Source organism: Eubalaena glacialis, chromosome 7 (genome assembly GCF_028564815.1).
Source record: "Eubalaena glacialis isolate mEubGla1 chromosome 7, mEubGla1.1.hap2.+ XY, whole genome shotgun sequence".
Lineage (NCBI taxonomy): Eukaryota > Metazoa > Chordata > Mammalia > Artiodactyla > Balaenidae > Eubalaena > Eubalaena glacialis.
Genome location: NC_083722.1, coordinates 65248887 through 65266835, shown reverse-complemented (window position 1 = coordinate 65266835; position 17949 = coordinate 65248887). Strand labels below are relative to the sequence as shown.

The window sequence follows — 17949 nt, the reverse complement described above, 5'->3', positions numbered from 1 at the left end:
ACTTTGCATTTTTCTATCAGTTCATCTTTTTTCTTTACTCGTTAGTAGGAAGTCTTTTATCTATCAGGTCTATCTACTTCTTGATGTATAAATCAAAAATACATTTTTTAACCCTTTACTGGGTTTCGGTTTATTTTGGTATGTGGTGTGAGGTAGGAATCTCACTAAGTGTTTTTTCCAGATACTTAAGCAACAGTCCCAACATAAATTGTGAGTAATCAATTTTTTTATGATTAGAAATGCCAATTTTTATCATATATTAAATTAGTTTACTTATTTCTCTTAGGGATTAGGAATCTCTAAAATCAAAAGCCAGAGTTAAACCTCCTTATAAATGTGTAAACTCACTGTTGAGGTTTCGTAGCTACACTCTTTTGATGATTTTATCTGTTACCCCCAGAATTTCAATTACCTTCTTTATGACAAAAACTCTAAATACAAGTTTTCAGCCCACACCTCTGTCCTCTGTTCCATATATGTATGCCTGATATTTCAAACTGAATGTATCTTTTTCCTCCTCAAACCAGTGTTACCACTCTCACTAAAGGTCACTGTCATCTCTCAAGCCCCAAACCAGCAAATTATCATCAACTTCTCCTTCTCCCTCACATCTCCCTCCAATAGTCATCCTGTCCTGTTGTTTTTGTCTCTTAGTCATCCCAGTCCCCTTATTGGACTGCTGAAACAACCTCCCAAGGGGTCCTCCAGCCTTCACCTTGCCTCCTACCTTCCACCCCTCGTACACACTTTGCTCTATGGGCAAAAGGTTAAGTTGTGTGTGTGTGTGTGTGTGTGTGTGTGTGTTTAATAGAAGATCTAATCATGTCACATACTTTTCAAACCTTTTCCAGTACTTTTTATGGCTTTCTGCTCACTTTAGGGTAAATTCCTTAAAGTGGTTTGCAGGGTTGTATTTGCTTGCCTTGGGCTTCATGTCTTATCTCTAGTGCCTAATACTTTGGCCTTACTAGATCTCTTTCATTCTTCCAAAGTATGGGGCTTGATTCCTTTTGTATATTCTGTTTCATCTCTCTGGTATCTTCTTTTCCCTCTTCACCTGTCTAATTCTTATTTATCGCTTCTTCAGGGAGGCTTTCTTTCCCAGATTAGATTAGGTCCCCTCTGCTCTGCATTCTACAGGACCCAGTATTTCTCCTTTTATAATTCCCTTATTTGTAACTACTGGTGTTAATGTCTTTGTTGAGCTGTGACGTAAGCTCTGGGTAGGCGGGGGCATGTCTGACTTTTTCTCCACTGTCTAGTTCTGATTATAGCCAAACCCCACACTACTTCATGAGTCTCTGTAGGATTCTGCAGTGGGTCCCTGCTATGGAAGAGGATGTCCCTGCTATGGAAGAGGATCAGGAAATCCCAGATAGGATCCTCTTAAACCTCTAAAACTCAACACCGAGGCACAGACCTTGATGAGAAGTCCACAGGGCCAGCCTTATTATATACTTCACCAGACATCCTATTCTTCCATGCCTTCTGAGCTCTTGATTATGGTAAACCATCTCTCTGCCTTCTGTTTTTCTTGAGATAATGCTTCCAATTCTACTTCTCACTTCAGGGTTATATGGAGAGACATTTTTGGATGAACAGTTATGATTTTGACTTTCCAAAAACCAGAAACTCTCTATACTATTTTTGCAGCTCTTTGTAAGTCAAAAATTATTTCACAAAGTGTTTTTGTTTTTTCAACTGCAGCCTACACTCTTATATTGAGCTATGCCTGAAGAAAAGATTTTGAATTGATAAGACATCTTGAAGAAAGGACAATCAGCATATCTCTAGGTTGTATCAAATAGAAATCCCTAACTACTGTCCAGCTCCTTGACATATAGGGGAGGTGGGTGGATCAGACTTAATGCATTAGCCTTGCTATGAGGCCATTTCCCAACACAACGTTTGACTATATTAATTGACTTTTCATATAGATTATTGTATAGTGGAAAGAGTGCACTAATTGACATGGATATGCCTATTCACTTCATATTTATTTTTATCTTTATAAATAACATTCTGATTTATTTCTCAAGTACTTGAGTGTTTGCTAATATGTCAGTCTGTCTGGCTGCCACTTCTTGGACAGCTGACAAATGGAGTTTGTTAACCTAGAAAGCTGGAAACCAACCCTGACTCTTGGTGATGCAGGCACGTTGCTGTCCTGACAGGTTTTGTGTGAGTTACCAGATAATATCCTTAGGCAACAGCTCTATCTCATTTTTCTGTTTACTGGGACAGTGATATCCCCTCCCCCACCTTTTTTTCCTCTATGAGCAGGGCTCCCAGTTTTTCAACCTTGAAGTCTTTTACAATCAAAGCAAAGAGAAGATTTGTGGATGTTGAATATGCAAGGAGCTGAAGAGAGAGAGATTGAAAGAGAGATTTGTCCAGGTGAGTAAGCAAGGGATCACCAGTGGAAGAAACAGGAGGGCTTTGAAAATTTTACAAGAGAAACTGAATGAAGCTCAGGAGAGCAAATTACCCTCTGTTTTAGGAATGCTGGGGTGAATGTGAGTGAGCATCTATTGAGTGAGCATCTCTTGAGGCCAACTTTTCCCTGGTACTCATTTGATCTCATTTCCACTATTTTGCACTTTTACATTCTCTCACTCTCCACTCTTTGAATACAAACCATCCATGTTTCTTGTCTTGCCCTAATCTTAGTCTGTTATTGTTTGTTTTTTTCCCTTTATCTCCCTGGTCTCTGATTCTGTCACTTCCTTGGTGTCTGCAGCTACTCATTTTTCATTAATGGTGATCACCTTACCCTGATGCAGATCTTTTCCACCAGTTGTAACTCTGAATTACTTGCCCCACTTGCTCTTTTTTTTTTTTTGTGGCTGCGTTGGGTCTTTGTTGCTGCACGCAGGCTTTCTCTAGTTGCAGCTAGCGGGGGCTACTCTCCGTTGCAGTGCATGGGCTCTAAGCATGTGGGCTTCAGTAGTTGTGGCACAGGAGCTCAGTAGTTGTGGCTTGCAGGCTCAGTAGTTGTGGCACACGGGCTTAGTTGCTTTGCGGCATGTGGGATCTTCCCGGACCAGGGCTTGAACCCATGTCCCCTGCATTGGCAGGCAGATTCTTAACCACTGCGCCACCAGGGAAGTCCTACCCCCACTTGCTCTTATTGGCCATTACTCATAGGCCATTACTGAGACCTGTCAAAGTTAGGTCCCTATAAGTTCAGGGGCTTGCACTCTGCCTTGCACAAGAGATACTCACTGTGGTGGTTTTTTTCAGGTTGGGTGAGCAAGCCTGCTCCAGAGCAGGATGGCTCTGAAATTGATTTGCCAGGGATAGCATCAAAGAGATCCCAAGAGGATGAATACCAGGATTCTACATTTGCAGAAAAATATGTATGTGAGAGCATGAAGGAAAACCCTCCCAGAGAGGTTCCTGGACCATGCCTTTTCCAAGAAGGTTTTGGGGGAATAACTTTCATCCACAAGGAAGCACCTCCAGAAATGATTAGACAAGAATATAATTTTGAGAGAAGCGTGCTTTTAACCTCAAGCCTTGTTACACATCTCAGGGTTTCTACAGAAGAGAGCCTACATCAGTGGGAGACAAGTAGCATATACACCAATGAGATTTCAGACCAAAGTAATTGTCCGATCTTCTCTACACAGAAAAAATCTTGGAAATGTAGTGAATGTGGAAAAACTTTTAATCAGAGCTCATCCTTTACCCAGCATCAGAGAACTCATACGAGACCCTACACATGTGAGGAATGTGGGAAAACTTTTAGTCGTAGCTCATTCCTTGTTCGACATCAAAGAATTCACACCGGGGTGAAACCATATGGATGTGAGCAGTGTGGGAAAACATTTCGATGTCGATCATTTCTTACTCAGCATCAGAGAATCCACACTGGAGAGAAACCATATAAATGTAATGACTGTGGGAATTCCTTCCGCAATCATTCACATCTCACTGAACACCAGAGAATTCACACTGGAGAGAAACCTTATAAATGTAATAGATGTGGGAAGGCGTTCAGTCAGAACACACACCTCATTCATCATCAGAGAATTCACACTGGCGAGAAACCTTATTTATGCAATGAATGTGGCTCTTCTTTTCGCAAACACTCAAATCTTACACAACATCAGAGAATTCACACTGGGGAAAAACCCTATAAATGTGATGAATGTGGGAAGACTTTCCATACAAAGGCAAACCTCTCTCAGCATCAGAGAATTCATACTGGAGAGAAACCCTATAAATGTAAGGAATGTGGGAAAGCGTTTTGTCAGAGCCCATCCCTTATTAAACACCAGCGAATTCATACTGGAGAAAAACCCTATAAGTGTAAGGAATGTGGCAAAGCTTTTGCTCAGAGCACCCCACTCACTAAACATCAGAGAATTCATACAGGGGAAAAACCCTACAAATGCAGTGAGTGTGGTAAAGCTTTCATTCAGAGCATTTGCCTTATTCGGCATCAGAGAAGCCACACCGGAGAAAAACCCTATAAATGCAATGAATGTGGGAAGGGCTTTAACCAGAATACCTGCCTCACTCAGCATATGAGAATTCATACTGGAGAGAAGCCCTATAAATGTCAGGAATGTGGGAAAGCCTTTGCTCACAACACGTCTCTTACTGAACATCATAGAACTCACACTGGTGAGAAGCTCTATAAGTGTAGTGAGTGTGAGAAAACCTTCCGCAAGTATGCACACCTTAGCGAACATTACAGGATTCACACTGGTGAGAAGCCTTATGAGTGCATTGAATGCGGAAAATTCTTCAGACATAGTTCAGTCCTTTTCAGACATCAGAAACTTCACAGTGGTGAATAAACCTGGCATTCAGGTTATGACAGTTTCTCTAGAGACAGTGACTAGGAATCTGGCTGGGGAAGAGGGACAGGAAGAGTTCCTAGAGGGAAGGATAAAGGAGCCTTGGATACTGCACTCAGGAGGGTATTTTGAGACATGGAGGTGGGAGCTTGGAGAATGCAGAGCCTACTCCAGGTGGGCATCTGGGAATATAGGGTAGGAAAGAAGTTTCTACTTTTCAGAGAAATCCTTGCTCTTTGCCATTCCTTTGTCTCCATGGCATTCTCATACCTGGAGGTGCCATTTAAGTTAGCACTGTGTTTCCCTTATTACACCCCTGCTTCACCTTCCCAACTTGTCACCTGTGTTCACTGGTCATAGGCTGAGGTGCTCTTCCAAATTGATTGTCGGTGTGAAAGTGGCAGCAGCTCTGAGGTAGTGCTGAGTAGCCTGCAGATGCCTGAGGCCGCTCTGACCATGCCACCGCGGGGAGGCTGCCCATCTGTGGAAGTGTTCCCTTGAAGGGGAGATAGAAACAAGTGAAAACAGAATCCTTAGTCATTCATCTATTCAGCAAATAAGGGGATATGTGACAAGAGCTGGGCTGATTGCTACAGAAAAGTTGGTGAAGAAGGCTCTTATCAGGGTGAGGGAGAGCTTCCTGATCCTTTCAAGCTGGAGGGTGACTTGGGGCTAAGAAGGAAATAAGAGATCAAGAGAGACTTCTCTTGAATGATGTCAGTTTGTGGGAAGGAAGTCAGAAATGCTCAGAGGCTCACAGAGAGGAAGACCTAACCTCTTTCCCAGAGGAATATTATCTTACCCAGAAAGAAAATGGTTTGTGCTAGGCTGCTAGTGCTAAGAAGCCTCAGAGCAGGAAGCCTGCCTGTGACTGAGCAAGCTACCCACATATCCCTGTCCTAGACTAGGGCGTACACCTGTCTCTTGTAAGTTTGGCTGGGGCACTAATGCACAGGGACCAGGGGAGAGGGGCCCACTAGGATTAACAAAGTGGGACTTGGTTTGTTAGCCTTTAGAGAGGGGAGAAAGCATTAGTGATGAAGTGGTCACCATAGTGGGGATGGCTACGTTTTGTGTAATCATGGCATTGGTGGCTCTAACCATGGATTCATTAGATCTCAGATATTTCTGTTTTTATTGGGGCTCTTATTCCAGGATATTTATCATTCCCTGTGGATTAGGAGTATCTAGGGAAACACCTCTCGTGGGATGAATTTGGAAAGAATTCTAGAGAGAATTACCTATTTTTCAAATCCCTGAAAATTGAGATAACACAGTTTGCCATGACTGTGATGGTATTTTATTCTTTTGAGAGAAAGGAAGGGCATGTTTCCCCTTTATTTCCCCATTCTCTTTCATGTTCTTAACTGCTACCCAGAGATTCAGCTCTGGAAGATTAAGTGAGGATAGCCTTTGACTAGTATTTGGAATAGTTTCTATGCTCTGAAGCTTATATAGTTTTAAAAATATGACTATTAAAAAACTAAAGTAAGTTAATTCTGGAATGGTTATTTGGAACTCAGCATCGATTTTTTTTTTCCAGAGCAAGTGTCTTACAAGCATTGGTTTGAGCAATTAATTACCAATAATGGGAATGTGGCAGAAATAACATACTTTTCCCTCTCCAGCTATAAAGATTATGTTCTCAAACCTGCCATAGGACAGTTCATAATTGAGTAAATTAATATCTTATGGGCAAAAATAACCCTATGAAAACTTTACATTTTATGCTCATGGGAAAAAAATATAGTCTACTGAAAGCAAATGTCAATGTATTTTTTTTCTAAATGAAAAAAAAACACTAAACTCATTGCTAGCATGTAGTAAATGTTCAATAAATATTTATTTGTTGAATTAATATATTTTAGTCAAACTTTGCCCACCAAAAACTTTAGGAACTTCCTGATATTTAGAGTAATATTTATATGCTACCATCTTTGGAGTCTTGAGTGGAGATTAGAGAGGAAAGGGAGAATTTTCTTGAGGAAGAAATGGGAAAACCTTAGGGGTGAAAGATGCGTAAGTTAGAAAGGTTTTCTAAAATGGAATGGAGAAAATGGATTAAATGGAGTTTTTAATCCTCAGGTTAAGAGTGTCCGGTACCATTTTTACTTCCTGGGGAAGCAGGAAGGAAAGGAACGTATCATCTTTACTCTCATCCTATATTCTCACCCTTGCAATATTTGCTCCTGATTTTCTCTCAGTTGCTGGCCCACCATATACCTAGCCACTCCAGCTTGGCCCCCAGTCTAGGAATTGTCCTCTTCCTCAGCCTTCCCTTGTCATATCCAATCAACCAGTATATCCTGTTGACATTACCTCCTAAGTCTGGAAGCCATCTCTACTGCTGCTGCTTTATTCCAGCTCCCTGGTTTATTTCCTAGGCTATTTTTATGTTTTCCCAACCAGTCTTGCAGTTTCTTGCCCCACTAGGCCATCTTTCACATTTCTTCTGGGTGGTCTTTGCAAGACACAACTGTGGCAGCTCTGTTCTCTCTCTGAATAAAGTGCTAGCCTCAACGGGCATCTGAGGCTCCTCATCTGGCCCAGGCCTCCTTTGCCATTCTCAGAGGACATTCCTTGCATGTTCTTTTCCATAGTGCAAGTTCCTGTGACTCCTCATCATCTCTGGACTCTACTTTGGCACCTTTGCACATACTGTTTCTATGGCCTATTTGCCTTCCTTGCTTCTGCTTGCCTGGGAGGCTCCCATTTGTCACTTATGAATGTGCTCAGGCAACATCTCTTCAAAGCTGTCTCTGACCTCACATATTTTTGTATTATTTCTGTGTTTTGTAACTTCATCATTTCATGTATCATGTTAGGTTGTAATGGCTAGTTTACAAATCTTTCTCTTTCCACTGAACTGTCAGCTCCATCAGGGCAGGAGCCATGTGAAATTTATTCATCTTTGTATCCTCAGTCTCTGGCATTTCGTAGGTACTCAATAAATATTTGTTGAGCTCAACTAAAATCAAGTCAGACATTTCTCCATGCCCACCTGCAGGTCGTGACTTAGGTCCACAGTTACCAGCAGAAAGGAGGTATACATGAGTATACCTGAGCAGAAAGGTGAATACATGAATGTGTCATGAAGCGTTTGCCAGAAGCAAGAATTCTGCACCTTCCTCCAAGGTACAGAGTATCTGGTCCACTCTGATACTTTTTCTTATGAGATCCTACAGAGAGGATCTCATAAGAAAAAGTAATATATAGCAAATAATTTTTTTGGTTTTGTTACAAATTAGGCATTTAAATGTCCCATCATAGTTTAACAAAGTGCTTTCAGATATACTGATGTCAGGGTCAACAGGAAGAGGAAAATCCATGCAGCTGTAGAAGCACAGCTATGTCAACTGGAATATCCATGAAATAAGAGAGACAGGAGCTGAGCAGTGATGCTGGCCTGGCAGGAGAGCAGTTGAGCTGGAAACCCCAACATGGAAGCTTATGGCTTTCCTTGGGCTCTGGAATGATAAAGAATTAGAATGTGTTGCTTATGTTCAGTGTGCCAAAATGTAATTTGTGACTTCAGAAGGACACGGGATGAGGCCACGTGAGATCCTCAAAACGACAGAAGGGAAAACAGAAAGATGGTTGGACTTGACCAAGGTCACACACCTAGTCTCAGGTAAAACTGAAACTCCAGTGTCCTTGCTTTCCCCTCAGATTTCTCTTTACTGGTTGTAACTCTGCTCCATGACGCCTCTTTACTTGTGTCTGTTAGGCCCTACTCCTGAGAATGGGAAAAGCTCACTTTAGATCAAGAAGCTTTTTGGCCTGCAGAATAAGACCTTACTGCATGTAAGTGAGGGTGAGAAATAAGTTGATTGTACATTTTGACCCCATCTTTCTTTCCACATAATGCAGAAGTCTAGTCTTGACCCCAGGTAGCTCTAGTTTCACTCTCTTGCAGCTGCTGTCTAGAGCAGGGCTAGGATCATTTTAGTTTTGTGGAATATTTTTGGTGTCCATTCCTCCAATCCATTTTGCACCGCTCATTGAAAACTCTCAACCCAAGTTGCAGTTAAGCCCCAGATTCCTGTTTCTAGTAACCTGCTCTGCCTAGGGTACCCCACTCCAGGGTTAGTTTCCACCCAGCGGAGCTTGCTGATTTAGGATCTTTGAAGCCTAAAAGTTAGGGGAGAAATGAGTAGGCCTAGGCTCTCTGGCATATGGGATGTTAGGGCTATGGAGGAAGAACCTGCTATCTGATTCAAAAGAAGTGCTGAGACTGTGACATTGGGTAAAAAGAAAGGCAAGCCCAACATTGTTCCCTGGCATGTCAGCTAACAGTTCTACAAAGGGTCCCCTTTTAGCTGAAAATGGTTAGTGATGGTTTCAGTCTGGCATCTCCACTCCTGTTTTCAGCATCCTAAATGGATTCCATTTTGGGAAAACAGTCCATCTGGAAATTTGAGCAGGTAACTGCTGCATCTCATTCATTTATTAATTGTTTACTGAGAGCCTACTTACACTAGGGATATGATGGTAAGCAGACAGCCCTATTTTCCTGAGCTTGCAGATCAGTGGGAATGCCTGGAAGTAGGTCAGGGCCGTATTGCCCATGCCTTCATCCCTGGGGTACTTTTGTCAGGATGAGCCCTTATGCACAAATATTCCTTAATGAGGATCAGCAGGATCTAAAATTTCCCAAAAAGGGGGCAGGGGTGCTACCTGGAAGGCTTGAAATGTCCTGGAAGCCAATTCAGTCAATGGGGTACTGGAGCTGGGATTTGGGGAACATCATAGGACAAACATTTATTGAGCATTTTTCAAGTACCAGAAATTCTTGGTAATTTACATGAATTAGCCTCATTTAATCCTCACAACCCTATGAAATTTGGTATCATTATGGAATGCACACAGAGGGGTAAAGTAACGCCCAAGTTCACACACTGAGAATCTGAGCTCTTGTCTTTTGGCTGATTGTTGAACAAAGATCCGGAAGGGTGTTTGCGGTTCCTCTGAGGAAGCCTATTATCCGGCAGGTGAGAATGTGTATAAGAGTGTTCTATAAGCTTTGGGAAAACCTTTAGAAGACCTCCAAAGGACCGTGACCTGGAAAAGAGTTTTTAGGAAGATCAATGTGGTCGAATTGCTGGGTGAATTAACCTGTAGTAAGAGCTCCCTGTGGCGTCCCCCAGTCTCACTTGCGGTCAGCCTCCTTATTCTGGGAAGAGGTATACTGATGGATTTGCCACTGTTTCTGAGCCGGGGAGGAAGCCCCCTGCCCTCCTAGGGAGGAGACAGCTGCGGTTGCTGGCGTGGCGCGGACTGGTGACGTCATGGCGGCCCAGAGCGCTCAGGAAGAGTTGTGCGGGCGGCCCAGGAGCGCGCAGACGGCAGAGGGTGGAGAGGTGTGACCGGCGGCGCCGCGGGGATCGCGTGGTGAGCGGAGTCGGCCGTACCCGGCTGCGGCTGGTTCCAGAAAGAACCCAGCCGGCCGCAGCGCCTCTTCCTTCCGGCCGAGCAGGGCCCTTTGGAGCGGAGGCCCGCGGACCAGGGCCGGCTCCCCTGAAGAGGGAGGGGCGAAGACTGTTCCAGAGCCCTGGTCTGGGAGTCGGGAGGCCGGGGTTGCATTTGCATGTACTTGAGCCAGCGAACCCCTAAGTTCCGTTTTCTGTGTTCCAGAAGCGAATACTATTCCTCGCTTTGCCACTTCACAGAGTTGTACGGGTTGAATAAGTATATGTGCAAGTTCTCTCTTTCCTTTCATTAAGTTTATATTCCTCTCTAATAGCAACAGGATAGGTGCTGTACGAAGACATCAATAATAATTTAACAGCAGGTACTATTTATTGAATGCTTATCAGTCAGTATTCTTCTAAATACGTTCCATGTGTTAACTCATTTATGCATCATCACCCTATGAAGTAGTTATTATCAGCTCCATTTAACATTTGTTAAAAATGGAGTACAGAAAGATAGAGTAACTTACCCAATATCACTTAGTTAATGAATGGTGGAACAGGGATTCAAACCCAGAGACCACTAGCCCTGAGCCCATGCTATATTTGTTTTCAAGTTTGGTAGAGGAAAACAGGATGTAATCAGAGTATTAAACACAGAGTGGAAGGAGCTATAGTAGAGACGTGTGAAATTTTTCCAGAATGTTGAGGAAGTGCCTTGGAAGCGTGAAGAAAACTTTTCCTCAAGGAAGAAATGTGGTGGTTCATACTTGACCTGAATATTAAGATTGTTAAGAAGAGTAACTTAATCTAATTAGAAGTTTGAAGATAATTAGTTGTTCAGTGTCAAGAGGTGCTAGTGGATTGGGATGGATTAGACTGGAAACCGGGTTACTTCCTTTTGATATGGTGGTCTTTCCTTTCTATTCAGAGGGATTCTTAAAACCTTTCCTTTTAGGAGGGGTTCTTAACATCTTCCAACAGACACCCCCTGTCTTTTGTTGCAGATTTTGCTTCACACCGAGGCAGTCTTATTTGCCTGAAATTCATAGGCCTCTGACTGTGGGAGACTAAGTGCTGGGGTGTTGCCCTGCTATTGACTCAGCCTATTCTTAACAAGAGGGCATCTCACTGCTGGACGCATAGTAGCTGCTCAGTTAGTACTTTTTACAGAAATGAATAACCAACTTCAATCAAAGAGGGACTGGAAGGGCTTGATTTGAGGTTCTTGCTCTTTTCCATCTGTTTTTAGAGTCAAAGAATCACAAAATGTTGGTACTAGAGGAAGCTTTAGATATCATCTAGTTTTTCATTTCACAGATTTAAAAAAAAAGTCACAGTTGAAATTGAGTGACTTGCTTCAGGTCATTAAGCAAGTTAGGGGCAGAGCAGACCCAGACCTCTTGACTGAGTCCACTGCTTGTCTCACTGCCTTCTACTGTAGCCCCATAGTCTGATTTCTGAAGTCAGTGACTTCTCCATTAGGTTTGGGGTGGGGGAGGTGCCTTTGGGCTCCAGACTTATCTCTGGTGGAGGAATTTTTACCCCAGGATGCTTGGTCCTTAAGAGCACCTGCCCTCTTTCTTTGTGCATTGTCACATCTTACTGACTTTTTGTCATTGGTGATACATGCCTACGAGAACAAGGACATTCATTCAGACTTAAATAGTCATTTGGTTAGGGATGGGCTATTACTGGATCCTCTTGAATCCAGAGTATGAAGGAAGTAGGCTGACAATTTATGGGTGCTCTTCTCCTCCCTCTGCGCCTCAAATTCCTGCTCTTCCTCATGAGAAGAGTCCCCAGGAGACAAACCATAGTCACTTGTATTCCTAACAGCTTGTCTCTGGGTAAGTGAAATCTAACTAGAGAGCCCAGGATGGGGCTGCTCAGTGGCAGACCTAAGGTGGGACCCAGCAGTGACCACTATACCTAGACCCTGCAGACTGAAAACACAGAACCACCCAGAAATGGGACCATCTTACTCAAATCAGATTTAGAGTGGCTTATTGTGAAAGAAGGCTATGGAGTAATTGGTTATAGGATAGATCAGAGTGTGCAGTAATTTTTTAACATATAAATTTATTTATTTATTTATTTTTGGCTGCGTTGGGTCTTCGTTGCTGTGCGCGGGCTTCTAGTTGCAGTGACTTCTCTTGTTGCAGAGCACCGGCTCTAGGCATGTGGGCTTCAGTAGTTGTGGCATGTGGGCTCAGTAGTTGTGGCTCGTGGGCTCTAGAGCGCAGGCTCAGTAGTTGTGGCGCACGGGCTTAGTTGCGGCATGTGGGATCTTCCTGGACCAGGGCTCGACTCCGTGTCCCCTGCATTGGCAGGCGGATTCTTAACCACTGTGCACCAGGGAAGTCTCAGTAATTTCTTATCATGCGAACTTAAACTGCAGTCATCTGGTGGAACACCCTGAAACCACTTGCTGAACTGCTAAGTATGATGCTCTAATGGTGTAGCGGTCAGAAACTGATAGTAAATTATTGGAAGACCCATTGCAAAGGTGATTAAGTGTTTCCTCAGAGGGTATGCAATGGGCTTCTGGCCTTGTTTGGAACAAGAGCTTAAGTAATCACAACTGCCATTGTTATTGGCCATCAGAAGGCAGTGTGGAGCCTGGGTATCTGTTAAACTAAGTAAGAATAGTACTGGGTGAACTGGATTTTTAGGTAATGGGAACTTTTTGAATAGATATAATAGACTATTTATGTCCTGCAGAATTCAGTCTAGTCTAATATGTACACATAATACATGTACACATATGTGCCCATATGTGCATTGAGAGATCCTAGAAGAAAATTCATCAAAATACCAACTGTTTCTTTTGGGTGGTAGGATTTCAAGTAATTTCATTTTTGGACTAACTGACTATTTTACAGAATGAGCTTTTTTTTTTTCCCCCTGTATGATTAAGAAAAGAAAACCTTTTTTATTTTGGACAATAAAAATAGAGGAAATAAAGGTGTGGTTAGAGTTTTGGTTTTATGTTTAGCTATTTAGACCACTTAGAGTTTATTTTTGTATATATATGTCCATACTGGAAGTTTATACAGCAGATGAAGATAGATTTACACAAAATAGTCAATATATTAACAACCAGTGTGGTACAAGACTGCCCAATCAAATCAGTCTCGACTGTAAACCATTTAAAAAAATTTTTTATTGGATTATAGGTGATTTACAATGTTGTGTTAGTTTCAGGTGTACAGCAAAGTGATTCAATTATACATATACATGTATTCATTCTTTTTCAGATTCTTTTCTCATACAGGTTATCACAGAATACTGAGTAGAGTTCCCTGTGCTATACAGTTGGTCCTTGTTGGTTATCTATCTTATGTATATATAGTAGTGTGTGTATGTAAATCCCAACATCCTGATTTATCCCTCCTCCCCATGTTACCCCTTCAGTAACCATAAGTTTGTTTTCGATATCTGTAAGTCTGTTTCTGTTTTTTAAATAAGTTCATTTGTATCATTTTTAAAAATTATATCCACATATGAGTGATATTATAAGATATTTGTCTTTCTCTGTCTGACGTCACTTAGTATGATCATCTCTAGGTCCATTCATGTTGCTGCAAATGGCATTATTTTGTCCTCTTTTATGGCTGAGTAATATTCCATTATATATATGTACCATACCTGCTTTATCCATTCCTCTGTTGATGGACACTTAGGTTGCTTCTTGGCTATTGTAAATAGTGCTGCAATGAACACTGGGGTGCATGTATCTTTTTTGGTTTTCTCCAGATATATGCTCAGGAGTGGGATTGCTGGATCATATAGTAGTTCTATTTTTAGTTTTTTAAGGAACCTCCATACTGTTCTCCATAGTGGTTTTACCAATTTACATTCCCACCAACAGTGTAGGACGGTTCCCTTTTCTCCACACCCTCTCCAGCATTTATTGTTTGCAGACTTTTTGATGATGACCATTCTGACCTGTGTGACGTTATATCTCATTGTAGTTTTGATTTGCATTTCTCTGATAATTAGTGATGTTGAGCATCTTTTCATGTTCTTTTTGGCCATCTGTATTCCTTCTTTGGAGAAATGTCTATTTAGATCTTCTGCCCGTTTTTTGATTGGGTTGTTTGTTTCTTTTGACATAGAACTGCATGAGCTGTTTGTATATTTTGGAGATTCCAACTGTAAACCATTTGTGCAGATACCCCAGTGTGTACCAGTTGACTCTCAGCCCCAGTAGATCTGTATGTACTAACATGAAATGATCTCAAAGACACATTCCTGGGCTTCCCTGGTGGCGCAGTGGTTGAGAGTCTGCCTGCCAATGCAGGGGACACGGGTTCGAGCCCTGGTCTGGGAAGATCCCACATGCCGCGGAGCAACTAGGCCCGTGAGCCACAGCTACTGAGCCTGCGCGTCTGGAGCTTGTGCTCCGCCACAAGAGAGGCCGCGACAGTGAGAGGCCCGCGCACCGCGATGAAGAGTGGCCCCTACTCGCCGCAACTAGAGGAAGCCCTTGCATAGAAAACAAAGACTCAACACAGACAAAAATAAATAAATAAATAAATTTAAAAATAAATAAATAAATAAAGGCCTTTACCATCTGAGCCTGGCCATTAAAAAAAAAAAAAAAAAAAAAAGACACATTCCTTGGTGAAAAAAAATCAAATTGTGTAGCAGCATCTATACAACGATTTTATTTATGTAAAAAGAATCAAATGCTATATGTGTGTTAAAAATATGGAGAAAAAAGACTGAAAGAATATACTCCAGATTATCTCTGGGAAGGGGCTGGTTTCGTTTGGGTAGAGTAGGGTGGTGATGGTTATAAAAATTAACTGTCTTATCCTGTATACTTTCATATTATCTAAATATTTTAAGGTGAGGATATATCCATGTGTAACTTGTATAATTAGAAAACTAAAATAGAAGGAGGCCTCAGGGAATAAGAATGTGTTTGTGTCTCCAGACCATCCAGAGAAGAGGTTGCTCTGATGTGTGGTTCCTGAATATCCATTCTCTGATTCTGTGCACCTTTATTGAGGGCCAGGTTCAAAGTTTGATGCCGTTAAGACTGTCTAAGTAGTCCACTCTTTCTCTAGTTCTGTGCTTCCTAAGGAGTGTCCTGATGACAATAGTTTGGTTCCCATACAGTTTTTCTATACTGGAGAGACTATATTAACTAGCTGGGCATTAAGCATATAAAATTTTCATTGTAAACTAGTGAAGTGACTTTGTTTTCTACATCATTCTCCTTGTGAATTTGATTAGTACACATCAGATTTTGAAACATTTTTTGGCTTCAAGGGTGAGGGCCAGATCCTGGATCATGATGCTATAGTGAAGTTACTGTCCAATGGGGGCTTCTTCCCTAAGGACCACCTCTGTCTTATTTTTATGTAAACAAAACAGTGATATCTTATTTTCTTTCATTAAGCAGAACTCTAGTTTTCAAACCTAGATCCTTCCCAGTTGTACCTAGGGGCTGAATGTTTTGGAGAGAAAGAGAGGTCCAAAGAGACACCTATCAAGGTGAGTGAATAGGGAAGGATAGGTGAGATGGACCTAGCAAAAGTTACAGCCTGGATCAACTTGAAAGAGGAACTCTTCAATTATCACTGGTCTGCCAAGTTACTGATTATAGGCAACCTAAGGAAATATAATTACTTTTCACCCATATTTGAGGACTAGAAACTGTAGGTGAGTGGTAATTTTCCCCAACACTTAACTTACCCAAGATTAATATACTTATCCCTTTCACATTCTCCTACTGTTTATCACTCTGGATGATCCTAAATTACCTGGGTCAGTTTTTAGTATTTGAGCGTTTCAGAATCAATCACAATAAGGAAGTTTATAGATTTACCAAAACCTGTCACTACTTAATCTCTTTCTCCCAATCACCTATTCTAATCTTTTCCCCAGGTCATTGTGATCTTCTTTCTCTATTATTGAGAAGAGGATAAAAATCAGGACTTCACAATGCAGGTCCTCTCTTCTGCACGGAGGACATTTTCCTTTGTGAATATTTTTTTCAGGCAAGAAAACCAAGCCTGATGGCACAGTGTTAAATGACTTAAAAAGACATGGAGGGTCAGAGAGCCTGGTCATCAGGGGTTCACATTAGGAGAAGTTGAAGATGCATGCTGAATAAGGACTAGAAGGGGAAATCCTGCAGGAATGACTGGGAGGACACCAAATGCACACAGACCTTTCACAGGAGAACAGTGTTACTCTAAGGATAATCATCTTTGAGAAAGTACCTTGTAAGTATTCTGAATCTGAGAGACAGTTTCTTTTAAACTGGAACCTATTAGACGCCCCTTCATCGTGTTACAAAAAGCATGAGTTCCAGCCAGATTTCACTGCAAGTGAAACATCAGAGACTTAAAAGACAGAAGAAACCTTCCAAGTGTAGTGAATGTGGAAAGTTTTTTACTCAGAGATCATCTCTTACCCAGCATCAGAAGATTCACACAGGAGAGAAACCTTATGTGTGTACTGAATGTGGAACTTGTTTCCGTAAACAGTCAAATCTTACTCAACATCTGAGGATTCATACGGGAGAGAAACCTTATAAATGTAATGAATGTGAGAAAGCCTTTCAAACAAAAGCAGTCCTTGTCCAGCATCTGAGAATTCATACTGGGGAGAAACCCTATAAATGCGATGAATGTGGCAAAGCCTTTTGTCAGAGTCCATCCCTTGTTAAACACCTGAGAATTCATACTGGAGAGAAGCCCTATAAATGCAGCGAGTGTGGCAAAGCCTTCAGTCAGAGCATATGCCTTACTCGTCATCAGAGAAGTCATTCTGGAGATAGACCTTATAAGTGTAATGACTGTGGGAAAGCCTTTAATCAGAGTGTGTGCCTCAGGCAGCATCAGAGAATCCACTCAGGAGAGAAGCCCTACACATGTACCAAATGTGGTAAAACCTTCACTCAGAACTCTTCCCTTGTTGAACATGAGAGAACTCACACTGGAGAGAAACTTTTTAAGTGTAGTGAGTGTGAAAAAACCTTCCGCAAGCAAGCACACCTTAGTGAACATTACAGAATTCACACTGGAGAGAAAGCTTATGAATGTGCTAACTGTGGGAAATCCTTCAGGCACAGCTCAGCGCTTGCTCGACATCAGAGGCTTCATGCTGTGGAATAAAACTCGGGATATAACTAGGGTGGAAAGACTTGTATCAGTATGAGAACACTTCTTTTTTTTTTCTAAATTCTTAGGAGATTAGGACTCAAATCTTCGCCTGGGATGAATGTTTTGTATGTTGAGCACAAGGCAGTGTGTCCTAAAAATTAGAAAATAGACTCAGAACTAGATAGTCTTAAGTTTGATGGCTTCTCTGCCACTTAATGGGTGTCTGACCTTACCGCTCTGAGCCTCAGTTTTTCCCATCATCCCCAAAGAATAATGAGGATACTTACTAGGGTTGTCTTGAGAATAAAATGAGTGGTATATAATAACTAACTGCCAGTAATTGGTTTTGAGTGATAGATGTTGCAAAAGTTTATAAATCTGGTTATTGAAAACAAAGGTCAACTTTTTGTTTCTCATAATGTATTTTTTCTTAAGAATATTCTTGTAATTGGGCTGTGATTTCATACTTAATCTACAGAAGGCTATTTAAACTATAACATATAGATTTAAATAGGAGAACACATTTAAGACCAGTTTCTCCTTGAAAAAATTCAGATTTAATCAGAGAAAAAAGAAATGATTGGGATTTGAGTGGACATTTTGGGT

At 41.6% G+C, this 17949-nt stretch overlaps 1 protein-coding gene across 1 annotated transcript in view; it reads left to right on the top strand.

The window, feature by feature from the left end:
- Positions 1-17425, top strand: part of LOC133095742 (uncharacterized) — a 43700-nt gene extending 26275 nt beyond the window's left edge. Inside the window, exons 10-13 of the mRNA XM_061197465.1 lie at positions 2325-2397; positions 3244-4800; positions 16323-16327; positions 16597-17425. Coding sequence (XP_061053448.1) covers positions 2325-2397; positions 3244-4800; positions 16323-16327; positions 16597-17355 — 2394 coding nt within the window. The 3' untranslated portion in view covers positions 17356-17425. The remainder of the gene's footprint in view (positions 1-2324; positions 2398-3243; positions 4801-16322; positions 16328-16596) is intronic.
- Positions 17426-17949: the final 524 nt, after the last annotated feature.